Here is a 25714-nt window from a genome sequence, read left to right as displayed (position 1 = left end):
TGTGCCTGCCTCGCAGGCCTGCTGCTCTGAGCAGAATTTCCTCATTTTTTCTACAGTTTGTCTTCAGTTCCCCTGTCCTGCCTAGGTCAGAGGTCCCTGGGGGAGTGCTGCAGCCCATGAAGGCACTTTCTCTGGCTCTGCCCTGATCGCTGGGTCAGGAGGTTGGCCGTGGCCCCTGGAGCCACTCTCTCACTGTCTCCCCACAGACACAACAGCCAAACTCCTGCTTCTGCTGCCTTTTTTGCCCACCCAAACTCCTGTGATTGGCTTGATGGCACTGGCAGCATTGTATGCAGAGATGCTGGTGAATGCTTTGGAGTTTAAATTGAAGTCGTCAGAGATGGGAAATTGCCTTCCAGTGTGAGCACTGCTGTGGGGTTGGAATATCCTTATGGCTACAGTCAGAGGGCAGCTGCTGCCTTTTTGAACTTGTTATATGCTCTGGGCTTTGTCTTCTGTTTGAAGCAGAAGATGCCATCTGAGCCCCTAGAAGAAAAACAAAGGCTCTGCAAATAATCAGGTTGTGGTCTGTCATTTGAGAGCCATGCAGGTTTCCCAATTGCTCTTTCCTTCCCAAGGGCTGGTGTTGGGTAGCCCTTCTGCCTGATGTGGCCAAGTGGTAGTTCTTGCTGCCCTTTGCATCCCCAGCACCCTCCCAAAAAAATAGGTGTTGCGGAAGACATCTTCTGATACAGCTGTGATGCTGCTGCTCACTGTGCCTGTAGTCATGCATGTCTCTTCCCTGCAACCAGTTCAGGGTTGAGGTTACTGTTGAAGCTTTAAGATTCACCCTGTACTCCTGCTGCTGCAGGGTGGCCTGGCCAGCCCCTGTGAGAGCCAAAGTGACATGGCTCTGCCAAGCCGAACTTCTGCATTTACCACTGTTGCTTTGAGCATTTGTTGTAGCAAGAAACCTGGGACTAATTTTAGAAGCTGAGCAGCTTTCTATGGGTTAAGTGGGAGCAGAGCTTTCTACTGTGTTTCCCAGGGTCTTGCAGAGGAGCTCAGCACCCAGCACTCCCTGGCTTCCCTGCAGTGGGTTTTCCCTTCAGCAACATCTTGTTCTGTGGATGAATCATGTTACTCCTTCTGTACTTTGTGCTGCAGCTACAGCTTTGAATCTCTCTTCCCCAAAGACAGAGAATATGAAATTTGTTAATCTGTTCAGCATTTGGAGGGGGAGGGAAGTCCCCTTCCTTTCCCCTTTCATCCCCCCTTTATAGAAATTTTATTTGGAGGGGGAAGAGAAGGGAGCAGGCCCGGAGTAGGAGCACTAGATGTAATTAAAGCTCCTGCTGAGCAGATCTGTGGGAGTGGAGTATTGACCTCTGAAAAATCAATGGCTGCTGCTGTAGCAGTGCTGCTGTTCTGCAGGTCTCCCATTGCAGGAATGAAGCAAAGCCAGCACTAGTTTGTCTGTCTTCCTGCCTTTTTGGTTTTGGACCTGCTTTCTGCCAAGTGGCCCGACTCACCTAGGTGTGCTGAGGTGGATTAGAACAGCAGCTTATTTTTGCAATCAGGGTAGAATTTTTTGTGTGACGCTGAGCCCCTCCTCCTGACAGCCTCCTTTGCAAACGCTTTTTCCTGCAGTGCAGCTAGAGCCAGCAGCTTCTACCAGTTTTTCTAAAGGCAGCCGGGAAGAAGGAGCTTCTCAGCTTCTTTTTTGAGCAAGGAAACTGTACCAATCTCTTCTGCATGTTCTACTCCTCATCTTAGGTTTGTTATTGTTAGCAGTAACACCGGAGAGGAGCTTAAACTCCTCATAAGGAAAGGGAAAATGGATTCAATTGAGCGAAGGCTGAAGCCTTGGTAGTGTTACCCTCCTGTTCCTTGTTTGACCAGGCTGTTGATTTTTCCTGCAGTAGTGAAAGTCTAACTCTTCATTTATTTAAGGCCTCCTCGAACAAGGAAGTGGCGTGTAATAGAACCATAATGTTTTTATGTGCGCTCAGTTTTGTAACTGGGAACTTAGCTTTTCTCCACAGCAGCTTGATGCAGAACCTGAGAACCCTCTGACTGCTCAGGTCAGAGTGTGAACTTCTAAGAAAAAGGTGTGGGGCCAAAGCCAGCAATTTCAGTGTAGAATTAGAACTCTGTGTTCCTTCTTGTTGCTGGTCTCATCCTGCTTGCAGGGAATAGAAGAGGCGATGCCCCCAGCTGGAATAGCTTTCATAAATCGCAGAAGTACGCTGTGCAGCTCACATGACAGCAGCACTCATCTTTCTGGGTATCCTCCATTTCCTATGCCAAGTGAAAGTCGTATTTTACACTGAAAGCAAACCCTTCAGCAGCTCAGAGAGTAAGAGCTGAGAGGTGCCTGGCAGTGAAGGAAAGCTGCGTGTGGTCAAGGATTGTTTGAATCTTGTGTTGCTCCATTTTGAATCTATTCCATTAGTCCTTAGTTGTCTTGAGCAGCTTGGGAAAGAGGGTAAGTGTGTATGTAGTTTGTGCACATTTATGAACTCAAATCAATAATGGATAGACTGACAGCTTAAAGATGTGTATTGTTTGGTCTCTACCCTTTTTCTCCTGTGCACCTGAAAGATGTGGTGCAGACCTCCAAGTCTGCTGTTGGTGGAGCACAGCATGGCCTCCCAGACATGCAGTGCTCTGTGGGGCACAGTTAGATGCACAGTTAATTTGTCTATACTCTAAAAGGTGGAAAAAGTCTGTCAGTTTTCCCCAAAATAGCAGGGAGACTCTGGCTTGCCAGTCAGCTGTGTCATTTTTAGGATAGAAAAGATTGAGGTATTTTGAGTATGGAAGGAGAGGACAGGCTTTTGATTTCTAAGCATTGACACATGTTGCATGAGCGGAAACTAAACTGCAGAGAGAATGAAATTGTAACAGAAAGTAGGTATTTCAGTTAGTCACAAGCCAATAAGCTTTTCCTCTTTCAGAAAGAACTGGGGAATAAATCTGGCCATTGCTTGTTGGCCATTGCTCTGATCTTGCTTGTAAGCATCTTCACGGAAGCAACTGGTTGTTTTACAGATTTTATAAGCTCCACCACATGCTTGTCACCAGCTCATGATTTCCTTGAGTGCTATCTAGTGATCTGACAGTGCCTACAGTTGTGTCACTCTGCCTGCACCCCTTCCCTCTTCCCCCACGCTTTCATATGCACTTGCTGGAGGTTGTGGGGGAGTGCTGTAGGAGACTCACAGCCGTCAGTGGGAAGATCAGTTTGCTTTCTGGTCAGTCTTCCTCCTCTAACTGTTTGGAGGGATGGGCCAGGGAGCCTTGAATCTGTCCTCCTCGGGGGTTTTGTTTACCTTGATCATAAGTATTTCTCATTGTTTCATCTTTATGTTTGTTTAACAAATGAGCTCGTATCAGATAGTGCAGTGGTGGTTTCCCCTTTCATGTAAAAGAAATCTTGCTGTTTCCAGCATAGCCTAAGCAGCTCCCTTGAGCTGGTCGTGCCAGGACTTGCAGCCCTCTCCCAGAGATAGCTGAACTTCCCTGCCCCCTCCTTGGGTACCAGATTGCGTGATTTCAGGCATGGTTTTATTGTGGTGTGAGAAGAAGGTGTGAGCTGCTGAGTCCCTGTTTGTCAGCAGTGCTGACAAAGCCATGCTGGCATCGGGGAGAAATGGGCAGCCAATCACAGCTGGAACTGTTATCGTCTCAGGGTCCCTGTGGGCTTCCGCTATCAGGTCACATCCCAGAATAACACTGGGCAGTATTTCAAGTAAAAAAACTCAGGCTTTGGGGCTTCAGCCAGCTTGGAGTGTGAGATTGTGTGTAGAAGGGTTGGAATCCCTCCAGCGTTTTTGATCTGCATGGCAGATGAGCAATAAAATGCATAAAAACCACATTGGAAACACGTGAGGAAATTCTCCAGCCCCTGACGTTTCCTTCAAGTTGGCAGTTACCGCTGCTGAGCTTCACCTCCTGTCTGGGCTCCATTGGCTGCGCTTGTGGTAGGAGGGGAGAGGAGAGCCCTCTTCATGGTGCAGTGTCTTTCAGGTTCCTTCCTGATGATCTTAAGGAGGCAAAGAAAACCTTGCTAACCCTCTCCCCTTTTGGCTCGATCCAGAACCCACTGACAGCAGCAGGTCTCCATTATTTCAACAAGGTTTTCCCTTTTTAAAGTTTCTGTGCTCTGACCTTAGAGTGGTCTGCAGGGAGACTGAGAGATTTCTTTTGCCCCTAGTTTGTGGTGCACTTGAGTAAATGAGATATCAGAGCTGGAGGGTGTCTTTAGGTTTAGTCAGAAAATCATTTGGTGCCTTGATGTTTGGTATCCTGGGAAAATGACTTGGATGACTTGGTAGGTGGAGAACAGCTCCTACTGCTGAGCTGCTTGCACATAAGCATTGCAGTCTTTGCTTCTCTCCTTCCACATGTAGGAATTGCACTTCTGAGAAACTTAGCACTGCTGAATAACACTTAGAAGATGCTGCTGTGCTGATAGAGCAGTGCTTTACTGGAAAACGGCTGTATTATTGCAATTCATAAAATTTAAACATCTCAGAAGCTGAAATTCACTTTAATGAGTTAATATTTTGTAAGAATCGTAGAATCATAGAATTGCTCAGGTTGGGAAAGACCTTAAAGATCGTTGAGTCCAACCATGACCTGACCATACTACCCTAACAACCCTCCACTAAATCACATCCCTGAACACCACATCCATGGATGGTGACTCAACCACCTCCCTGGGCAGCCTATTCCAGTGCTTAACAACCCTTTCTGTAAAGAAGTTTTTCCTGATATCCAATCTAAACTTACCCCGGTGCAACTTCACAGAATCACAGAGTTGTAGGGGTTGGAAGGGACCTCTAGAGATCATCGAGACCAACCCCCTGCCAAAGCAGGTTCCCTACACCAGGTCGCACAGGTAGGCGTCCAGGCGAGCCTTGAATATCTCCAGAGAAGGAGACTCCACAACCTCCCTGGGCAGCCTGTTCCAGTGCTCCGTCACCTCACTGTGAAGAAGTTCTTACGCACATTTGTGCAAAACTTCCTATGCTGCAGCTTATGTCCGTTTCCCCTCGTCCTGTGTCCACGTACCACTGAAAAGAGACTGGCCTCACCGCTATGGCCGCCACACCTCAGATATTTATAAACCTGGATCAGGTCCCCTCTCAGTCTTCTTTTCTCAAGGCTAAACAGACCCAGTTCACTCAGCCTTTCTCCATAGGGAGATGCTCCAGGCCCTTCACCATCTTTGTGGCCCTCCGCTGGACTCTTTCCAAAACTTGAGGCCATTTCCCCTCGTCCTGTCACCAGTGAGAAGAGACCAACCCCGCTCTGCTGCAAGCACCTTTCAGGTACTGGCAGAGAGCAATAAGGTCTCCCCTCAGCCTCCTTCTCCCCAGACTCAACAGCCCCACTTCCTTCAGTCTCTCCTCATGGGCCACATTCTCCAAGCCCTTCCCCAGCCTTGTTGCCCTCCTTTGGCCCTGCTCCAGCACCTCCATGTCCCTTCTGTACTGAGGTGCCCAAAACTGAACACAGAACTCGAGGTGAGGCCTCACCAGTGCTGAGTACAGGGCAGGATGACTTCCCTGGTCCTGCTCGTCACCCCTGATCCAAGCCAGGATGCCATTGGCCTTCTTGGCCGCCTGGGCACAGTGCTGGCTCATATTCAGCCGCCTGTCCAACAGCACACCAAGGTCCCTTTCCATCAGGCAGCCTTCCAGCCACTCCTCCCCAAGCCTGTAGGGTAAAATACTGTAGGGTAAGATACTGCTTTCTTTCCATTCACACGTGTCCTAACATCCAAGAAAAGTTTACATATAATTTCATTTTTAGCTAATGTAAACTAATGATCTGAGCATCTGACCCAAATCCTTGCAGCTGGAAGGCCAGCCTTTTGTGCATGCAAGGTTCAGGATGGTATGCCAGCAGTGTAGAGAGAGGCTTTTGCTTGCATGTCTGAAGCAACCCTGTATTAACCCACTTAATTAAAATTGAATGTTTTTATATGATCTGCAGTCTTCAGGTTAAGCTTTGATACGTAGGCAAAGTTGAAGACATCAGCTTTGAAGATTGCTATCTGGTTGCTTAGGTGTTAGTATTCCACCAGGTTTTCCCATTGCTTCATTTTATGCATTGCAGATATTGTCATGCCTGGCTTTGCCAAAGTGCATCTTCTTCTTCTGCCCAGGTCATGTGTGAACATTACTCATAGCATGGGGAGTCAGCTCCTCTGGTCCTGCAGGCAAACTCCTTCTCTGGCAGAAGCGTGTCACCCAACTCTGATAATGGAAGGAAAGCTCCATGCTTCACCTTGCATAGCTCCCTATACCTCAGGTTTTCATTGTGGTGCGCTTTTCCTCTGAGCCTGCAAATCTCTCATTTAGGTAGCTGTAGACTCTGCCCCTCTGGTCTGAAGATTTAACTGCTCTGAAGTGCTGTGGATTTGAAAGCTGCAGTGTTTTGGCCTCCGGTTCCATCTCAGTGTTGATGAGAAGTGTTTGTATACATTTGTTAAGTTAGCCTTAAAAGTGCCTTTAAGTGAAGGAAATGTCAGTGGTTGCTAAAACCAATTTTGGATTGGACTGAATTGGCTTCTGGATGTTCTCATCCCTCACTGACCAGGGAGCAACCACGATGTGCACCTTACACCGATGGCTGAAGTTCAGGCTGAGTAATCTCACTCTTAGGTAGGGATTGCAGACAGGAGAAGAAAGTTCTGCTCTTGGCTGTGTTGGTTGATGCCTTTTAATGCAAAATATTGAAACTGTTCCCTTTACTGCCATTTGAGATAGCTTCCTCAGTTTCTTGAAGCTGTCCAGGTAAAAAGCCACATAGCTGCAGAAATGAGAAGTGCCTCTGGCGCTAGGTTAGGAAGGTAATGAAAGGTGCAAAATCTCATAGGCACTATTCTTAGGCTTTGCCTGTAATTTATTTTTTTTTTTTTTACCTTTCATTGAAATAAAACAAAGTAGGTGGTGTTTGTTAACTTTCAGAGAGGTAATACATCATAAATAAGCAGATGTACCCCTGAGACTGCCATAAAGGAAATTCTCAATCAGATGCAGTGATGGAAGGAGAGGAAGGACATTCTATTAGCAGAGTTCTCCCATCGAGCGACTGGCATTTCCATCTCAAATGTAGCATTTTCCAACATTTCTTAGAAACACTGTTAACCAGTTCTACTGTAAAATAGACAAGATTGCCCCATTGCAGCAGATGACTGAAAGTGGTGCAGCTGATCCCCAGCACACCCCGTTGTCCTTCTGAATGTCGCTCTCTGTTCAACAAGTGCAATGAGGTTGTCGGGTATTTCTTAGGTTGTTTATATCTTCTATAACCCCAGTTTTCCGCTTTCTAAGGTGTGGTCAAACCTCTTGCTTCTGAAGGCTGATATGTTTGCAGTATCTTGTGTCTGAGGTCCTTGTGCGTTGCAGGGAGTTAGAGTTTTCCCAGAACCACTGCTAAACAAGGCATCGTCCAGGCAGTGTAAATGCGACCAGGGCGTCCCAGTGATCAGTGTGCTCAGTCTTTCTGCATGGTTTTTTCAGTGAGGTTGGTTCTGTTTGTGCTGATCAACTGAATTCTGTTGAGAGGAATCTCATCTAAAATGTCTTTCAGGGCTCAATCCAGAGCACTTCTGAGCTAGGATTGATTGTTCTGAAAGACTTCAAAGGGTGGGCAAGGGCCTAGTAAGCTTTGGTATGCCATTTCTTAACCTCCTGTGATGTTCTGAATCTCTAATTGCTGGAGTAGCTGTAATTTAGCAGTGTAGTTTCAAATGTGCCACAACAGACTGTTTGTCTTACTCTTCTGTGGACCATTCCTTGCTCACTTACCCCAGTCTGACCCTGAGTAGCTAATGCTACTCAGTTTAGTATCAAGCAGCCAGTGCAGTTGTGTTTGGAGTATACTTGGGAGTATCTCCATTTTCGAGACTTGCCAAGTGAATTTTGGCACTGTTGCTTTGTTGTGAGTGTTGTTGCAATACAAGATTTCAACTTTTTTTAGGTTTTTCATAGAATCATAGAATGGCCTGAGACCACAATGATCATCCAGTTCCAACCCCCTGCTGTGTGCAGGTCACCAACCAGCAGACCAGGCTGCCCAGAGCCACATCCAGTCTGGCCTTGAATGCCTGCAGGGATGGGGCATCCACAGCCTCCTTGGGCAACCTGTTCCAGTGCCTCGCCACTTTCAGGAAGTGAAAAACTTCCTTCTAATATCCAACCTAAACCTCCCCTGTCTCAGTTTAAAGCCATTCCCCCTTGTCCTGTCACCATCTACCCTCACAAACAGCCGTTCCCCCTCCTGTTTATACGCTCCCTTCAAGTACTGGAAGGCCACCATGAGGGTCTCCCTGCAGCCTTCTCTTCTCCAAGCTAAACAATCTCAGTTCCCTCAACCTTTCCTCACAGCAGAGCTGCTCCAGCCCTCTGACCATCTCAGTGCCTCCTCTGGACCCGCTCCCAGAGCTTCACATCCTTCCTGTGCTGGGGGCCCCAGGTCTGGACGCAGTGCTGCAGATGGGGCCTCACAAGAGCTGAGTAGAGGGGGACAATCACCTCCCTCTCCCTGCTGGCCACCCCTTTTTTAATGCAGCCCAGAGCACAGTTGGCCTTCTGGGTTGCAAGCGCACACTGCTGGCTGATGTCCAGATTCTCATCCACCAGGACCCCCAAGTCCTTCTCCTCATGGCTGCTCTCAAGATCTTCCCCCACCTGGGATTGCCCTGCCCAAGTGCAGCACCTTGCATTTGGCCTTATTAGATTTTCATGGGCCCACTTCTCCAGCCTGTCCAGGTCCATCTGGATGGCTTCACTTCCTTCCAATGTGTCGACTGCACTGCTGAGCTTGGTGTCATCCACAAACTTGCTGAGAGTGCATTCATTGCCGTCGTCTGTGTCGTTGATGAAGATGTTGAAGAGCACCAAGACCAACCCCTGAGTGACACCACTTGTGACTGGCCTCCACCCTGTCACAGATCCGTTGATCACAACCCTTTGACTGAGACTACCCAACCAATTCCTAATCTATCGAACAGTCCGTCCTTTAAATTCACACCTCTCCAATTTAGAGAGAAGTATGTGGTGAGGGACCACCATGTCAAAGGCTTTGCAGAAGTCCAGGTAGATGACATCCATCACCCTTCCCCCATCCACCGATGTCACTCCATCATAGAATGCCACCAGATCGGTCAGGCAAGATCTGCCCTTGGTGAAGCCATGCTGGGTTTTGGTGCTTTCCTTTTACATGCTTGATACATGCAACATGAAAGGTATTGCCTGAGGGGGGGAGAAGTCCTAAACTTTGAATGTTAATATTGTGCATGCTAGATTTTGCTATCTTTGAAGAAGGGGAAGTGGAAACCCTGAAGAATGTTCTGCAGTTTTTTTTTTGAAACATCTCTTTAGTTTGTTTTTATTCATCTCAGGTGAGTAGTTTTCCAGCTCACATGAGGTTTATGAGTTAATTATGGTGAGGCAGGAGTTTTCTGTTGTTCAGAGACTGAGCCACATTTCTGTTCCATGTCATAATTGCACTGAGTACCTTCTCCATATGTAGCTTTATGTGTACTGTTGATGCATTTTTTAGTTTCTTGCCTCTACACTGAATTAAAAGAAGCAAGTAGGAGAATGAGGTAGGTGTTTGGACCATCAGCAGGCATTCATCAAACCACCTAGGGAACTGCTGGGTTCAGAGGCAGGTAGCAGGACACAGCGCATTTAGCAGTTACCTCAGTCTTCAGCAACCATTATTACTGACAGTGACACGAGCTAAGTTGATTGATTTCAATTTGTAGTATGCCTAAGGGAAAAATTCACTTTCAGGGTGGTATATGAAAGTAGTCCCATATCTCTTTATTTGCTGATGGCTGATCTGTTTCTTTGTGTGTTGCAGGACCTGTCTGGTTCAATAGATGATCTACCCATGGGTACAGAAGGAGCCCTGAGCCCTGGAGTAAGCACATCAGGGATTTCCAGCAGTCAAGGAGAGCAGAGTAACCCAGCTCAGTCTCCTTTCTCTCCACATACCTCTCCTCACCTGCCAGGCATCAGAGGACCTTCCCCATCCCCTGTTGGTTCTCCAGCTAGTGTTGCTCAGTCCCGCTCTGGTCCACTTTCACCTGCTGCAGTGCCAGGTAACGCTGCTTGGCACCTAGTGATCTTTTGGTTCAACTCTCTCCTGCATGTAGAGACAGAATTAGCATGGTCAGTGGGAAGAAACTGGGCAGTGTCAATATTATGTGGCTACTAAGAGCTTGTGGTCTCTTTTTTTTTTTTTCTTTTTTTTTTTTTCCCCTTTGAAATGCCTGTAACATGTACAGAATGCAGTCAAATTAATGGGATAGCTAACAAACCAGCATTGTCATTTTCCTGGGTTAGTGTGGCTGATCTTGCTCTTGTTTTTCTTCACTGTGGCTAAAATACCCTTGTGAAACTGTTTGTAGTTCTGGTTTTTAATGCTCTTGCATTCTTGATTTTTGTGGTAAGCAATTCTTGTGATTAACCACTCTTTTTTGTGGTGCAGGCAATCAGATGCCACCACGACCACCCAGTGGCCAGTCGGACAGTATCATGCATCCTTCCATGAACCAGTCAAGCATAGCGCAAGATCGAGGTGTGTGGTTTGGGCTAGGAAGTTATGATACAAATTGTTTGTAAAGCTGGATGTGTAGCAAAAAATTACCTGTCCTAGTAACATGAATTCTGTGGTGAGATAGTATCTAAAGCTGTGCCAGCATTTTAAACTGCAAGTGTTTCGGCTCCTGGCACCACAGTCAGCTGTTGTCAGTGGTCCTTTGGCCTCTGAATGTTAGATGCAAGCTTGTTGTTTGGCTTGTAAGATGTTTCCTCTGGCTTTTCCAAGTCTTTTCTACAGATGCTCAGTTGCCAAGTTCTGTGACCTCAAGCTTCAAAATGGGCGGTGGTCATAACAATATTGGGTGGCATTTCCTTATATGAGAATAGGGAAAATGAGCCAATACTGTCAGCCTTAATGGCTGAAGTTATTTTCCTTGGTTAAAACAGGAAATTGAGTATGTTCTCATAGTGGCTAACGCTGGCACCCTACTAGCAACGACTGTAAAATGTGCCTCAGTTGGTGTTGGCAGGGTTCTGTTAGTGGCTCCTGTGGACTGTTGTTGCTTAAGACACGTGTGTCCAGTGGCACCTCTGGGTACTTTGCTCACTGGGTGCTCCTCTTCCTGGTGACCAGGTTACTTGCAGAGAAATCCTCAGATGCCCCAGTACAGTTCTCCCCAGCCCGGCTCAGCCTTATCTCCCCGTCAGTCTTCTGGAGGACAGATGCACGCTGGTATGGGGCCATACCAGCAGAACTCCATGGGAAGCTATGGACCCCAGGCTGGGCAGTACGGACCTCAAGGTGAGGCATGGCAGCTTCTTGAGGGGAGGGAACTGAGCACAGCAAATGGGAAAGGCCTCGGTCAGTGGCAGCATCTTGTCTTTGGAGAAAACGTTTTGAGTTGATTCTTCTTAATCTGTGGGTGATGCAAAACAGTCCACTCCTTATGGGGTGGAACAGCTTGTGCTTTGAGTATTACGCTGAGATTCATGAAAGATGTTATTCTGAATGCTAGTTGTAATTTTAACCGTAGGATCTCTCCTTCTCTCTTTGAAAGATACAGGCAACACCTCCAGTGTGTTAAAGAGCCAGTTAACTTCAGAGGGGAAGAAAGTACATGTGATGTTTTGGAAAGGGTTGAGTGAGTTTTTTACATCTCGTCCTGGATCGTTTAGCTCAGTGTGGTTGTTAGTGATCTTTAAATATTTGCTGATAGAAGATTTGTATGGTGATTCATGACTAAGTAGTTGAACAATGCCGTCTTCTCCTTGTTTCATCTCTTTAGGAGGTTATCCCAGGCAGCCAAACTACAATGCTCTGTCCAATGCCAACTACCCCAGTCCCGGGATGGGAGGAAGCATGAACCCAATGGCAGCAGGGAGCCAGATGCATGGCAGTATGCCTCCTCAGGTGGGGACAGGGATGTGTCCCCCACCAGGGAGCATGAATCGCAAAGCACAAGAAGCGGCCGCCATGCACGCTGCTGCCAACTCCATCCAGAACAGGTGAGGCATGAAAATTCCCTTGGTCTGAACATATTCAATGCATTCGCTGTGTCGTATCTGCGTTTGAAAGTCATGCATGCAGTAACCCAAAGTTGGGGTGATAGTGAACTTCCTTAAGGATTTGCCTTGTTGAAGTCTTCCTCTATCTTAAATGTTTTATTTATTTATTTATTTATTAAAAGCTTGAATAAGTGGTGTAGTTTAATATATTGTTAATGACCTGCTTAGGGAATTTTTAATGCTGATGGATGAAATCTGTTTAACTTGGTTTTTCCTTAATTTGTTTCGGCTTTCTGGTCTACTTTGTGGTGTGGGTGATTTCAGTGCTGCTGTGTGTGTGGTAAAGCCCATACATCTAGCAAACAGCATCCATCTATCCAGCTGCATTTGTCTGGACCAAGGCATTGCTTTTCCACTGTATTGAACTTCTTCCTTTTAGGGCTTTGATAGGCAACTATAGGAAAAGGAGCTGGTATTCAGTGCTGAACTTTACCGCTGTTTTCCGTGTTTTATTTTGCTTTAATTGCATGTTTCAGAGCAGTTGTTATGTGGCCTACCAGAATGCCGTGAGAGCCACAAACTAGCTTATAAATTAGGCTCCCCCAGAGAAGCTGTTACATGCATTTGTGGTCTGATTAGGTGTTGTACTCTTTATCCTGTCTTAAAGCTTATTTCTGCAATCTTCTGTCTGATGACTGCTAAGAGGTCAATTCCCAAACACCAATCAAGGCATCAAAGTGCGTCCTTTTGATTAATGTGTCTGAGGGACAGTTGTGTGTGAGGTTTTATGACACGTGCTGTAATGTGCTTTCTGTGGATATCAAAAAGTAAAGAGAAAAAAAGCCATTAAATATGGGGGGCACTGTGCTGCGCATCTGCAAAAATGCTGTATTGTTGCTTATATGCACAACGCTGCAATATTTGTAGTTCTTTCCTGTGAAGATGACTTAAGACCTGAAACCAAGTTCAGTTTGGGAATGAAGATGAGAGGTCAAACTGTTGAGTGCTGAAGTCCTTCTTTCCTAATGGGTTGCATCTCCTTTGCTTTTGAGAGTGAGGCTTAGGTTCTGCAGTGGGTAAGCTTTCAAAGAGCACCTGATCTTTGTTCACTTGCTGAATGTCAGCTTCTATAGTAGAAGGCTTTTCTAGTCAGTCTATTTTGTTAGAAGGCACAATGTGAATGCTTTGAATTTCGAGTAAATGTCTGTTTCTTCCTTGCCTTTTCTAGGCCTCCTGGTTATCCCAACATGAACCAAGGAGGAATGATGGGTACTGGACCTCCTTATGGACAGGGAATTAACAGCATGGCTGGCATGATCAACCCCCAGGGCCCACCTTATCCCATGGGTGGAAATATGGCTAACAACTCTGCAGGTTAGCAGTGCTGAGTGCTGGGCATTGGGTGACTTCATGGGTCAGGATTGGAAAGCAGTGTCATAGATTCTTGTAACTTCCTAGGGATGGCAGCAAGTCCTGAAATGATGGGTCTTGCGGATGTCAAATTAACTCCTGCAACTAAAATGAACAATAAGGCTGATGGGACCCCAAAAGCAGAATCCAAGTCAAAGGTAAAACTTTTTTTTTTAATATACATATATATATTTAATGACACAGTGTATGTATCTAGTGGTGAGTGCGCCTCCCGAGAGAAACCCAAGGTGACTTGTCATCTGTGAGCAGGCTGGCCATTAGCCTGGCTGTTTGTGCAGCATGTGATGGCGCTGCTGTGTGCGAGCACGGTTTTAACTCAGCAGTGTGGCAGTGAGTGAGTACCCTCTGCTGGGGCGTGTTATCTTTTGGAGAGTGGCATATGCTGACATCTCCTGTTAGGTGAGATGCAAGCTCTGTGAGTGCTGTCCTCCCCATTCCTCACCAGAGTTCAGTCTGTCCCCATGTCAATCCTGGGCCAATTTCGCCTTTATTAATTGCAGGGAATGTACCAGAACAGATGCCCCTGAGGGGGTTAGTTTTTCCAAGTCTCCAAATGCAGTAGGTAGCTAATGAGGCTGTTGCTTGAATCAGAAGTGGTCTCAGAGAAGTAAGGACTGTGTAGTTTTGGGGGGGAATGACGTTTGCAGTAGGCTGAGGTGTTTCCTGATATATTTAGCGATTGAGCCCACGGAGGGTCTCTCGAAGAGATGGTTCTGCAGTGTCTCTGAGGTCTGATTGGTTTTTGTAGCATTCAAGAAACCTTTTTCTTTTTAAAAATACATATCCTGTAAGTACTGACTGTTTTCTTGATACCTTTGTGTCATACTTGTCTTTTAGACTGACGTGTGGGTCTAGTACAAAGCTGGTCTCAATATAACAGCAGAACCTCGAGCTCTGACTGCTGTTTGAAGCCATCTTGTATGTGAGCTAGGTGTTTTTGTGCTGCTCAGTCCTGATATGTTTCCTTTTCCTAGAAGTCCAGTTCCTCTACTACAACCAATGAGAAGATCACAAAACTCTATGAGCTGGGTGGTGAGCCTGAGAGGAAGATCTGGGTAGATCGTTACCTGGCCTTTACTGAAGAGAAGGCCATGGGCATGACAAACCTCCCAGCAGTTGGCAGAAAACCCTTAGATCTTTACCGGCTCTACATCTCAGTGAAGGAAATAGGAGGATTGACTCAGGTGAGTGTAAAGCAACTGGTGTGGTGACTGAATGTTTGTGCTCACGGCAACCCAATGTCTGGCAGTCACACATCAGTAGGCAACCGAATTAAGTGTTGGCTTTTTGGCTAGATAGGAAGCTTGACTTTCCATTTAACTGTGTTTATTTTTATTTTTCTTAAATAACACTTATATAACCCAGGATCCTTCTAGCTAGCCAAATATCTGCATTCTCATTGCCTGCTTGGGAACAGTGTGTCTTGAGATTCAACGCAAGTCTTTTTTTTCCTATCTTTGTCCATGGCAAAGATTGGTGACACTGTCTTTGTCCTTACATCTGGCTGTTAACTGACCTCATGGCTGATTTTATTTGCTGTGTGATGCTATCTGTACCTCTTGAAAATTTTTCTGTAGGTGAGGAAATGATTTTGCTATATCTTGAACACAACTGTATCTGCTCTGCTTTAGCCCTTATTGATCCTTTGTTTTAGCTGGGAAGTGATTCTTGGAGGAGGCATATGTGGGATTTTGAGTTTAGAGTCTCTTGTTTGTTTGTGCAGGTCAACAAAAACAAGAAATGGCGTGAGTTAGCCACAAATCTCAATGTGGGCACGTCCAGCAGTGCAGCTAGTTCTTTGAAGAAGCAGTACATCCAGTGTCTCTATGCCTTTGAGTGCAAGATTGAGCGAGGTGAAGACCCCCCTCCAGATATCTTTGCTGCTGCTGATTCAAAGAAGTCTCAGACTAAGATACAGCCTCCATCTCCAGGTGAGTGTTGACTCTAGTTAAGGTGTGCAATGAATGTTTGAACCAGAGGACCCTCTAACACAGCATGTATGACTGCATATGCTGTGGGTCAGACTGGCTCCAGACTTTCCCAAAGCCCCTTTTAAGCATCCTTAATTAGATGTTCTGTGGTTTGTAGGTTAAGTAGGTTGGTAATATGGATGGGAATTTCATATATGTTGTACTGGGAATATAACTGTCAAGACTTTTGGGATAGTTCTGCTCTTGTGTGTAACTTCTGTAACTAAGTATAACATATACATACTGGTGTACATACACCTCAGTACTTACCAGTCTATGAATGCCTGATGAGAATTTGAGAGAGAGGAGCCTGGAGTTAGACTCTCAAGATGTTCTCTGCCCATTCTAACATTTCCTATCATTATTGCTTGATCTTTTGGAACTTTCTAGAAAAGTTGTGCTTGTTCTGACTATGCAGATTCTTCCTTCTAGGAGCAAATGGTCAGTGTATATTTGTACTCATCTTCTTTTTGTCTTTAGCAAGTGAGTACTTTGAGACTTCGTGTCTGGAGAACTTTGTAAGCCTATTAAGCCTATTATGAGTTAAATGTTCTAGAACTGAAGCCCTTTAAAGTAAACTTCTAAGAAGTTTGTAATTCATTAATCTTTGTGGTGTTTCAAATTTGATAGTGTGCTCCAGTTTCTGAAGACTTAATCACAGGGTTCAATTCAGATTTGTTAAAATAAACTAAGAAGAAGGAAAAAAAAAAAGAAACAAACAAAGCAGCTGGGCTAGCAGTGCATGCTGTACTTCTCAGTCTTTGGAAGGTCTGATAGTTTCTGTCTAATCTGCATAGAGTTTGCCACTTGAAATGCAGCTGAGCTTGTCAGCTTTCCAGTTTGTCTTATAAGGAAAACCCTCAGGTGCTGTTTCTGGTCAGGAGCTTGTTTGTGTAGGTGAAATAAGAACTGTGACACTTGGAAGTTCCTGTAATGTTTGGGGAGAAAAAAAAAAAAACACACACAAAAAAGCCTTCTTGTTGCTGAAACTTGGTGTCATCTGTGCCTAGCTCCTGAGGATGGAATAATAAAGTCTTTATTTGATTGTACTGTGGTTGTCTCTCAGCCTTGCTAAGCCCTGGCCTGAAAGTGTTCTTGTCCAAATATAGTATTAACAACTACATTTATCTATTCTCTCAGTTAGAGTTTTTCTTAAAAAACAGGATAATACCTTTGTACCTGTCAGGAAACCTGTCCCAACAAAGGTACAACTTGGTGAAGAGAAAACGGCTTTTGTTTCATTATAACAAACTTCTGTCTAATGTTGTTTCTAAGTTCTTAAATTTGATCATGAATCCTTCCTCACTTTCTTTCCAAAGCATCTTTCTTGCCCCCTGAGATAGCATGCAGAGGAACAAAGAAGCTGAGAGCATTTGGAGTTTATTTGGAGAGAGTTTAGATGATTGGGAAACCACTTAAAGCTTCTTGTAGCAGTAGGTGCCTGTCAGAATTGATTAGGTGGTACATCAGGTTTTCTTTTGTTTTAGCAAATGTGGTGGTATGTGAAGGTCCCAAGTTTGCCTTCTAGGGCTGTGCTACAACTGGTCTTGTGCTTCAGCACATTGGTGTTTGGAATTGCCAGGGTTGCTATCACAAACCACAGGCTTGTGCAGCTCTCTTGATGTAGTTCATCACTGATTGCTGCTATGTGAGGACTGTTCTCTATTTCGTACTTAAACTGCTCTCTGCTTGTCTTACTCCAGACTCCTGCAACTGGGAATATACAGAAGCAGCACTGAATCATGGTTGGTTGCTATGATCCTTTTAGCCTTATCACTCAGTATATTTGTGCTCCTCTTTCATTTTTGTTTTCTTTCTCTCTCTTGCTCCCCTGCATTAGCAGGAGTGAGGGCATAGGACACAGCACAAAGGGTGCTGTCAGCACTAGCTCCAGACTTCAGGGTTGTAGAGTCCCAGGGGGAGCACAGCTGTTCCAGGGTAGCTGAGGCTCATTTTAGTAGTATCTCTAAGGCTTCTGAGCCTGCTTGCCAAGGAATCACCCTTCTGAAGCATAACTTCCCTACTGGAAAACTGAGTGGGCAACAGTGGAGTGTTCTGGAATCCCACTGTGTGGGGGAGAGTCTCTCATCCTGTACAGGCGTATGTGATTTTGCTCTCCTTGTAGACTCTGTAACCTGTTGATGTTGGCTTACGTGTAATTTCAGCCTACTCTGTCAAAATTAACTTTTCAGTGTTCTATCAGTGATAGAAGTCACACCGCATGGTTCTGCGTTAGCCACTGTGTGTGGCCCTAGGGGATATAAAAGCCTTGCAGGGCAGTGGTCAGGGAAGAGCTCTTTCCATGCATTGTGCCTTCTTCACCCTCAAAAAGCAAAGCTGTTTACAGAAAGGCTCTGAAGCAGGCTAGGGACTGCCTTGTGGGCACTCAGCACGGCTTTGCTGCAGACCGTCTTGGGTTCCTGCTCACAAACTGCAGCGCGTCCCTGGGGAGCCGTAATCATCCTCCTGTTGGGTTTTAATTCCCAGAGCATGGAACTGGCCTGGCTCCAACTGTGTGTAAATTTGTGAGTGGGAGGTACAGCAGGGGGTGGGGACAAACACCAAATGGCAGCAACGCGGGGAATGTCTTGAGGCCTCTTCCTGCCGCTGCCAGCGTTTGTAAGCACGTAGAGGAGCAGCAAATTCCTGGGGGAAGCAAGTGGAACCAAACTGCTGCTGAGAAGGGAAGGAGAGCTGCAGGAAGGGTTCATGAATGAAACTCCCCGCTGAGCTGTCTTTGCCCTTCCTTCTGCCGGGAGCTCTCCGGGCTGGGAGGGAGTCGCGGAGAGGAGGACAGGGTGCCAGGAAGGTGGGGTGTAAACAAACATGCCCTGGACATGACCTCGGAGGATTTTAATGAATAGCTGAAATGACTCATCAACCAGCAGGGCTGAAGCTGAAGGATATCGGGTGCTGGGGACGGTAACTAATGGAAACATTAATTAAGAGTTCAGCTCCTGCCAGCTGCGAAGAACATATAAACCTGAGAACTGACACTGTCACCGCAATCCAGGGGCAGAGCTGCACAGCACAGCTGGATGGCACCTGATGGCCTTGGATTTTTGATGAAGGTTCAGCATGGTGTGAAGCAACCTGTGCAGAGTCAGGAAACTTGCTGGACAGGTTTTGTTATTCAGTGAAAGATCCTGCATCTCTGGCATTCCTTGTTTCAGGAATTCTTGGGAGTGGTGCCTGAATTCACCCCACTCAAAGGGCAGAGCAGAGGAGCTTTGTTCAGAGTTATCCAGTGATTGCAGCAGAAGTCCCAGAGTTTCCATCAATTGGAAAGATTGTAAAACTTCTGAGAGAGGGCTTATACCCCCCCCCCCCCTTCCCTCTGGACAGAATTAGGATGTGAGGACAATGGGTCAGAGGTTGTCATTTGGCAAGGAGAAAGACATTCCCTACTGCATGATCCACTGTAGAGCACTGACCTCTGAGACTAGATAGCTTGGGCAGCTCAACAGAGCGCTACAGCAATGGCACTGTGTGTAAAAAGGAAGGTGGTCAAGTTGTAATAAAAATGAACACATCCTTTCAGCTTCACCTTACTCTAAAGGGTTCTCCTGGAAAGTCTGGTCCAGTACATCCTTGGAGGCATTGCACTCCTTGTACTGTTTTGGCCACCTTTCTTCTGTCTCTTTCTTCAAAGACTGATTGCTGTGTGTTACAGAGGCTGGTACTTTGGGAGGTTCTGGGTTACATCTGTAGGGTGCAAAGCTGCTCACGCCACATTTGTGTTCTTGCAGCGGGTTCAGGCTCGATGCAGGGGCCTCAGACGCCTCAGTCCACCAGCAGCTCCATGGCAGAAGGAGGAGACCTGAAGCCTCCTACTCCAGCATCTACACCACACAGTCAGATGCCTCCTTTGCCAGGCATCAGGTATGCAAATATTGCACTCTCTTCCACCATACTGGATGTAAGTTGTGATTGTGAGTTTGTCAAAGCTTGCTTCCACACCTGCCTGGAGACTTAAGTACCTGTTTTGATAGACTCCTTGGCTTTGCTACTTTGTTAATAGGACACAGTGACATTGTTGACCCTTTGTCTCTGTGCGTGAATAACCACTGCTTTTGGGATTTGTTAAGGATAGTATTGCCTCTTTTGAGAAGCAGATGGTGGACCTTCTAGGGGATAGCAACATCTGAGAGGGAATATGTGGGGGGAAGAATCTTGAGAAGCACTGTGGGCCTCTAAAAATCTGTGGGTTTGTTTTGTTTGTTTGTCAGGAGTAACTCAGTGGGCCTTCAAGATGCCTTTACAGATGGCAGTGATCCCACGTTCCAGAAGCGGAACTCCATGACTCCGAATCCAGGGTACCAGCCCAGCATGAATACCTCCGACATGATGGGTCGCATGTCTTATGAGCCAAATAAGGATCCTTATAGTAGTATGAGGAAAGGTGAGGAAGTCTGTGCGTACCCCTCTCCCTTTTCTTCATGAGTATCTGGATGAATGCTGGAATGTGCTGTAGGAGAGCTACTTGTCCTTTCACAAAAGAAGGGATGTTTCTTTCTAATGCAGAGATAGATGTGTTTATAGATCTTTGTTTCATTCTTCTAGCTCCAGGAAGCGATCCCTTCATGTCCTCAGGGCAGGGCCCCAACAGTGGTATGGGTGACCCTTACAATCGTGCTGCAGGTCCAGGGATGGGTAACATGGCCATGGGGCAGCGGCCACACTATCCCTACGGCGGTCCTTACGACAGAGTGAGGTGGGTGCTTTAGCCACACTTACTGACTTGCTTGTTTCAACTGAATTGATTGCTTTCTCATTGTTGCTTTGACTTGTCCAATCATTGTTTTTTGCTTTTCATTTGTGCAGTAAGGGGAATGTCACAGAATTTGTCACTTGTTTCTATGTAGGACGGAGCCAGGCATGGGACCAGAGGGCAACTTAGCAGCTGGAACTCCACAGCCAAACATCATGCCTTCCACCTCGGAATCAGGGATGTATTCTCCCAGCCGCTACCCTCAGCAGCAGCAGCAGCAGCAAAGGTTTGTGTGGGATGTTGCCACAAAGAGTTCTTTCCAGTTGGAGAAGTGCTGTGATAGAGAAATGTGTTTAATGAGAAAAGTGATGCGTGTGTTTCTTCTCCAGACATGATTCCTATGGCAATCAGTTCTCCACTCAAGGCACATCCTCGGGCAGCCCCTTCCCTAGCCAGCAAACTACCATGTATCAACAGCAACAGCAGGTAGGTTACAGAAAGTATCAGAACGAGGAGTTATATCTGTGCCAAGTGTGAAAAGAGGGGTGATGAAAACTCTGGAGTGTGTGTTTGCTCTGTGTGTAGGTGTTGAACAGAATTAAGTACATTGTACAGGAGGTTTTCTTGACAGTTTCCACATAGGCAACAGAAGTTTTAATTAGCATTTCCAGTGTTGTGTTAGAAAAACACAATGTTTGGAGAAAACAGCTTATGTAGTTTCCAAACCAACATGATCTGGGCAGGGAGCAGAAGGTCAGGAAGCATTCCTGGGCTTCTTTGCTGATCTGGAAATTTGGATGGGGTTGGATGGGGTCCTGGGCAGCCTGGTCTAGTATTAAATGTGGAGGTTGATGGCCCCTGCTTGTGGGGTTTGGAGATTTGTGATCCTTGAGGTCCCTTCCAACCCGGGCCATTCTGAAACACTTTGAATCTGAGTGATGATATGAACTTGTTTGGAAGAAGTCTTTCATCTTTCTGGGGAAGCATTTCAGGTGGATCATTCTTTGTCTGCCTTACCAAGCCTGAAGGCAAAGGCCTCCACATCCCCATTGCCCCACTGCCTTCTGTGTCTTCTCAAAATCATCAGCTTTCTTTTAGAGCAGAGTTTGAATGAATGTATATATCTTTCCATAATCCGTATATATGACTTGCTTTTTGTATCAGTGCCAAGATGCATAATGTTTTCATGATAATTTTGAGCCCTCTAGTTGAGGAGTGTATGGAGAGGGCACTCTCAGATCTGTGCTAAGAATAATTTCAACTGCTCTGCAGTTTGGCTCTGCAACCAGAGCCACAGGGCTGTGAGCCAAGAGTTTGAGTTTCTCTGGTTACTTGTCATCTTTGAAGCCCTAGAGCTCCATCTGAAGCCAGTCATGACAGAAGGGCTTCTGAGTTGACTGTGTAAGAGCTAGAGCACAGACCCTTGGTGGTAGAGAGGTCTTGGATTTTAATTCTATCTCAGCAATTGAGTGTTTTCTTCTGCACTTCAAAGCAGTATGGGGAAAAATAGTTCTTGCTCCTTTCAGCAATGGGTATTGAAATCTAAAGGAAAGGAAGAAGCAAGAAGTACAACAGTTTTCAACACATTTTGTTTGATATGTGAGCAAAAACCTGTGCTTTTTAAGAAAATAGAAAGTCTGACGAAATTCCTCGGCTTGGAAGGAAAGAAGTTCCTGTACACAGTATGATTTGTGGTGAATGTACAATAGAGCTGAGTCTTTTCTACAGGAAAGTCCTTTCTGCAGGCAGATTTCTGTCCTTAAAGCATTCTTGTAGAATCCACACGAGGAAAGTATGCAGCCAGCTGTGAGGAGTTGGTCTTGGCTTGTGAAACTGAAACCTTGATCCAAATCGCATTGGATATGGCTAACTCTTACAGGCCATGCTGTGGAACATTGTCCTCTGGCTCTGAATGCTTTTACTCACTGTGTTTGGGTTGCCTGTTTCTAGTTTGATAATCTTATGTTGTCAATGCCTTTATTTTTCCATCTAGAATTACAAGCGACCGATGGACGGCAGCTACGGCCCACCTGCCAAGCGGCATGAAGGGGAGATGTACAACGTCCCGTACAGCGCAGGGCAGGGGCAGACGCAGCAGCAGCTGCCTCCAGCACAGACTCAGCAACCAAGCCAGCAGCAGGCTGCACAGCCTTCTCCACAGCAGGACCTGTATAACCAGTATGGGAGCACATACCCTGCTGCTGACCGCCGATCTGCGGGAGGGCCGCAGAACCAGTTCCCATTCCAATTTGGCAGAGACAGGGTCTCGGCTCCCCCAGGCTCCAATGCTCAGCAAAACATGCCTCCTCAGATGATGGGGGGTCCCATCCAGTCTGCTCCAGAAGGGCCCCAGCAAGGCACCATGTGGCAGGGGCGCAATGAAATAGGGTACAGCTATCCAAATCGGCAGAGCGCTGGCTCTGCACCCCAGGGGCCTGCTTATCACGGAGTGACTCGAACAGATGATATACTGCATTCAGAACAGAGGGTAAACCATGAGGGACCGTGGCCTTCCCATGGGAATCGACAGCCTCCATACGGCCCCTCTGCCTCTGTTCCCCCAATGACTAGGCCACCTCAGTCTAACTATCAGACCCCTCCTAGCATGCAAAATCACATTCCTCAGGTATCCAGCCCAGCACCTCTGCCCAGACCTCTGGAGAATCGCACTTCTCCCAGTAAATCTCCATTTCTGCACTCGGGGATGAAAATGCAGAAGGCAGGACCGCCAATCCCCGCATCGCACATCGCACCAGCAGCTGTACAGCCTCCCATGATACGAAGAGACATCACCTTCCCACCAGGATCAGTAGAAGCTACTCAACCTGTATTAAAGCAAAGGAGGCGGCTGACAGCAAAAGATATTGGTAAGAGGATACTCCTGCTTTTCTGCTTGTGCTCATCAAGAGGCTGGGTGTTACCATTTCTCTTCAGTACAGTGCTGCCAAATGGAAGGGCTCTGCCAGCTTTGTAAGAACTCTCCCAAGTTAGTTGTGATAGAATTGTTTGTGCTGGGCATTGTCTGTGCAGAGACTGCTTTTGCATGAAGTCTGCGCAACATGTTAAATAGGCTGTGCTCTTTGTGGGACCAGAAAGCAGTATCAAGTATCTCATTTTTGTTTTTAAACTCCAGGAGCTAGAAGTATCATGTGTTTATGTTCCAGGAACTCCTGAAGCTTGGAGAGTGATGATGTCTCTGAAGTCTGGGCTGCTAGCTGAAAGTACGTGGGCCTTAGATACCATAAACATCCTGCTCTATGATGACAACAGCATAATGACCTTCAACCTTAGCCAGGTGGGTGCAGATGTTCTCAGATGCAGGTCTTTGAAGTGCTAAGTTTGTACAGTTTTCTGTCAGTGCAATAGTAAGAAGCAGCTTGTGCCCTGGCAGTAGAGCCATACTGCCAGGTGTCCCTGTACCCGTGGAGTGTGTCAGGTCTGAAAAGCACATTGGGTCTGGGGAGCTGCACTGAGTGCTCACTGACCTGTGGATTTCCATTTTGTTGGTGTGCAAGTGTACAGTCTCTCCTCCCTGGTGGGACGTACTGCCTCAAACGCAGGAAAAAAAATCACAGTGGGGAGGCCAAGTGGGGCTTTGCAGCCGAGTGCTGTGAAGGGTTGAATGCTGCTTGCCTAGCCTCATGCAATGGCATTCGCCTCTAGCTCTGTCTTTCCCCATGGGTCAGTGTGCAGTGTGGGCCAGCCTATCTCCATGAGTTACCTTGTGCCTGCATGACTGTTGTCAGATCCGTTCCACATTACTGAGAAGGCCGTCTGCTTAGCATTGCCCCGCTCCTTTCTGTGTGTTAATCAGAGAGGAGATAAAACCAAGAGCGAATGTGTTTGCACAGGTACGGGTGTGTGGACTGTGCTGGTGTTGGATCCTGGCAGTCAGGGTCTGTTTCCCCCTTGTTTCTGTTCTCAGAGGACAGAAAGCTCTGTTTTGCTAACAGCTTATTGCCAGCATGAACAGATCTCATTAATAAACAACACTACTTAAGATCTCTGCCCTTTATGCAGTATTTTTCCAGTTGTTCATAATTGGCCTAAGTTGCTTTATGATCACTGTTCCCTTTTTTCCTTCCTTCCCTTCCTATTTTTCTCCTCCCCCATAGTTGCCAGGCCTGCTGGAACTCCTCGTGGAGTATTTCCGGCGCTGCCTGATTGAGATCTTTGGAATCCTGAAGGAATACGAGGTGGGAGACCCAGGGCAAAGAACACTATTAGATCCCCAGAGGTTCTGCAGATCTTCAGCTTCTTCTCATGAGGAAGGGGAGGAGGATGAGGAACTACGGAGCCTAAACTATGAGGAGGAAGATGATGAGGAAGAGGAGGCGGCTGCATTTTCAAGCAAGGACAGAGCATCTCTGGAGTGCAGTGAGGAGAAATTAGTTAGTAAATTTGACAAGCTTCCGATCAAGATTGTGCAGAAGAATGACCTGTTTGTGGTAGATTATTCAGACAAGCTGGGACGAGTGCAGGAGTTTGAGAGCGGCCTGCTGCACTGGCGGATTGGTGGCGGTGACACTACTGAGCACATTCAGACCCACTTTGAGAGCAAGATGGAGCTACCTATGATTCACAAACGAGCATCCTACAATTCTGTCTCGAGGAAACGCACAGCAGCTGAGAGCAATCCAAGCACTAGGGAAGGAGAGGCTCTTCCATCTGACAGCTCCTCAGAGAAGAGAATAACTGCCACCATGGATGATATGCTTTCAGCACGTCCAAGCTCATTATCAGGGGAGGAGGAAGAGGCCAAAGCTTCAGAAACAGAGAAGGAAAGTAAGTTTCCATTTGGCATTAGTCCAGCACAGAGTCACAGAAATATAAAAATTCTGGAAGATGAACCTCACAGTAAAGATGAGACACCCCTCTGCACCATCCAAGACTGGCAGGACTCTCTGGCGAAGCGCTGCATCTGTGTCTCCAACATCATCAGGAGTTTATCATTTGTGCCGGGCAATGACTTTGAAATGTCCAAACATCCCGGGCTGCTGCTGATTCTAGGGAAACTGATTCTTTTACACCACAAGCACCCGGAGCGCAAGCAGGCACCCCTGACCTATGAGAAGGAGGAGGAGCAGGACCAAGGGGTGAGCTGCAACAAGGTGGAGTGGTGGTGGGACTGCCTGGAGGTGCTGCGTGAAAATACACTGGTCACACTGGCCAACATTTCTGGCCAGCTGGACCTGTCCCCTTACCCAGAAAGCATCTGTTTGCCTATCCTGGATGGACTCCTTCACTGGGCAGTATGTCCATCAGCAGAAGCCCAGGACCCCTTTCCAACGCTGGGGCCAAATGCGGTCCTCTCCCCTCAGAGACTGGTTTTGGAAACACTCAGCAAACTCAGCATCCAGGACAACAACGTGGATTTGATTCTTGCAACTCCCCCTTTCAGTCGCTTGGAGAAGCTGTACAGCACCCTGGTGCGTTTCCTTAGTGACAGAAAGAACCCGGTGTGTCGAGAGATGGCTGTGGTACTACTGGCCAACTTGGCACAGGGGGACAGCCTGGCAGCGAGAGCGATTGCTGTGCAGAAGGGGAGTATTGGCAACTTGCTGGGCTTTTTGGAGGACAGCCTG

The 25714-nt window shown here is 46.7% G+C and overlaps 1 protein-coding gene across 3 annotated transcripts in view; it reads left to right on the top strand.

Annotated features, from left to right (window-relative positions):
- Window positions 1-25714, top strand: part of ARID1A (AT-rich interaction domain 1A) — a 63120-nt gene that overhangs the window by 35922 nt on the left and 1484 nt on the right. For all 3 annotated transcript variants that reach the window (XM_085208723.1, XM_085208722.1, XM_085208724.1), the window contains 16 exons: window positions 9829-10069; window positions 10459-10548; window positions 11146-11313; window positions 11798-12017; window positions 13246-13391; window positions 13476-13585; window positions 14423-14632; window positions 15172-15379; window positions 19168-19300; window positions 19648-19820; window positions 19982-20132; window positions 20284-20415; window positions 20519-20615; window positions 22123-22996; window positions 23294-23424; window positions 24245-25714. The exon at window positions 24245-25714 is cut by the window's right edge and continues 1484 nt beyond it. In XM_085208723.1, the coding sequence (XP_085064849.1) occupies window positions 9829-10069; window positions 10459-10548; window positions 11146-11313; window positions 11798-12017; window positions 13246-13391; window positions 13476-13585; window positions 14423-14632; window positions 15172-15379; window positions 19168-19300; window positions 19648-19820; window positions 19982-20132; window positions 20284-20415; window positions 20519-20615; window positions 22123-22996; window positions 23294-23424; window positions 24245-25714 (4554 nt within the window). The remainder of the gene's footprint in view (window positions 1-9828; window positions 10070-10458; window positions 10549-11145; window positions 11314-11797; window positions 12018-13245; window positions 13392-13475; window positions 13586-14422; window positions 14633-15171; window positions 15380-19167; window positions 19301-19647; window positions 19821-19981; window positions 20133-20283; window positions 20416-20518; window positions 20616-22122; window positions 22997-23293; window positions 23425-24244) is intronic.

Source organism: Meleagris gallopavo, chromosome 25 (assembly GCF_905368555.1).
Source record: "Meleagris gallopavo chromosome 25, MGAL_WU_HG_1.1, whole genome shotgun sequence".
Taxonomy (NCBI): domain Eukaryota; kingdom Metazoa; phylum Chordata; class Aves; order Galliformes; family Phasianidae; genus Meleagris; species Meleagris gallopavo.
This window is presented reverse-complemented; position numbering and strand designations above follow the sequence as displayed.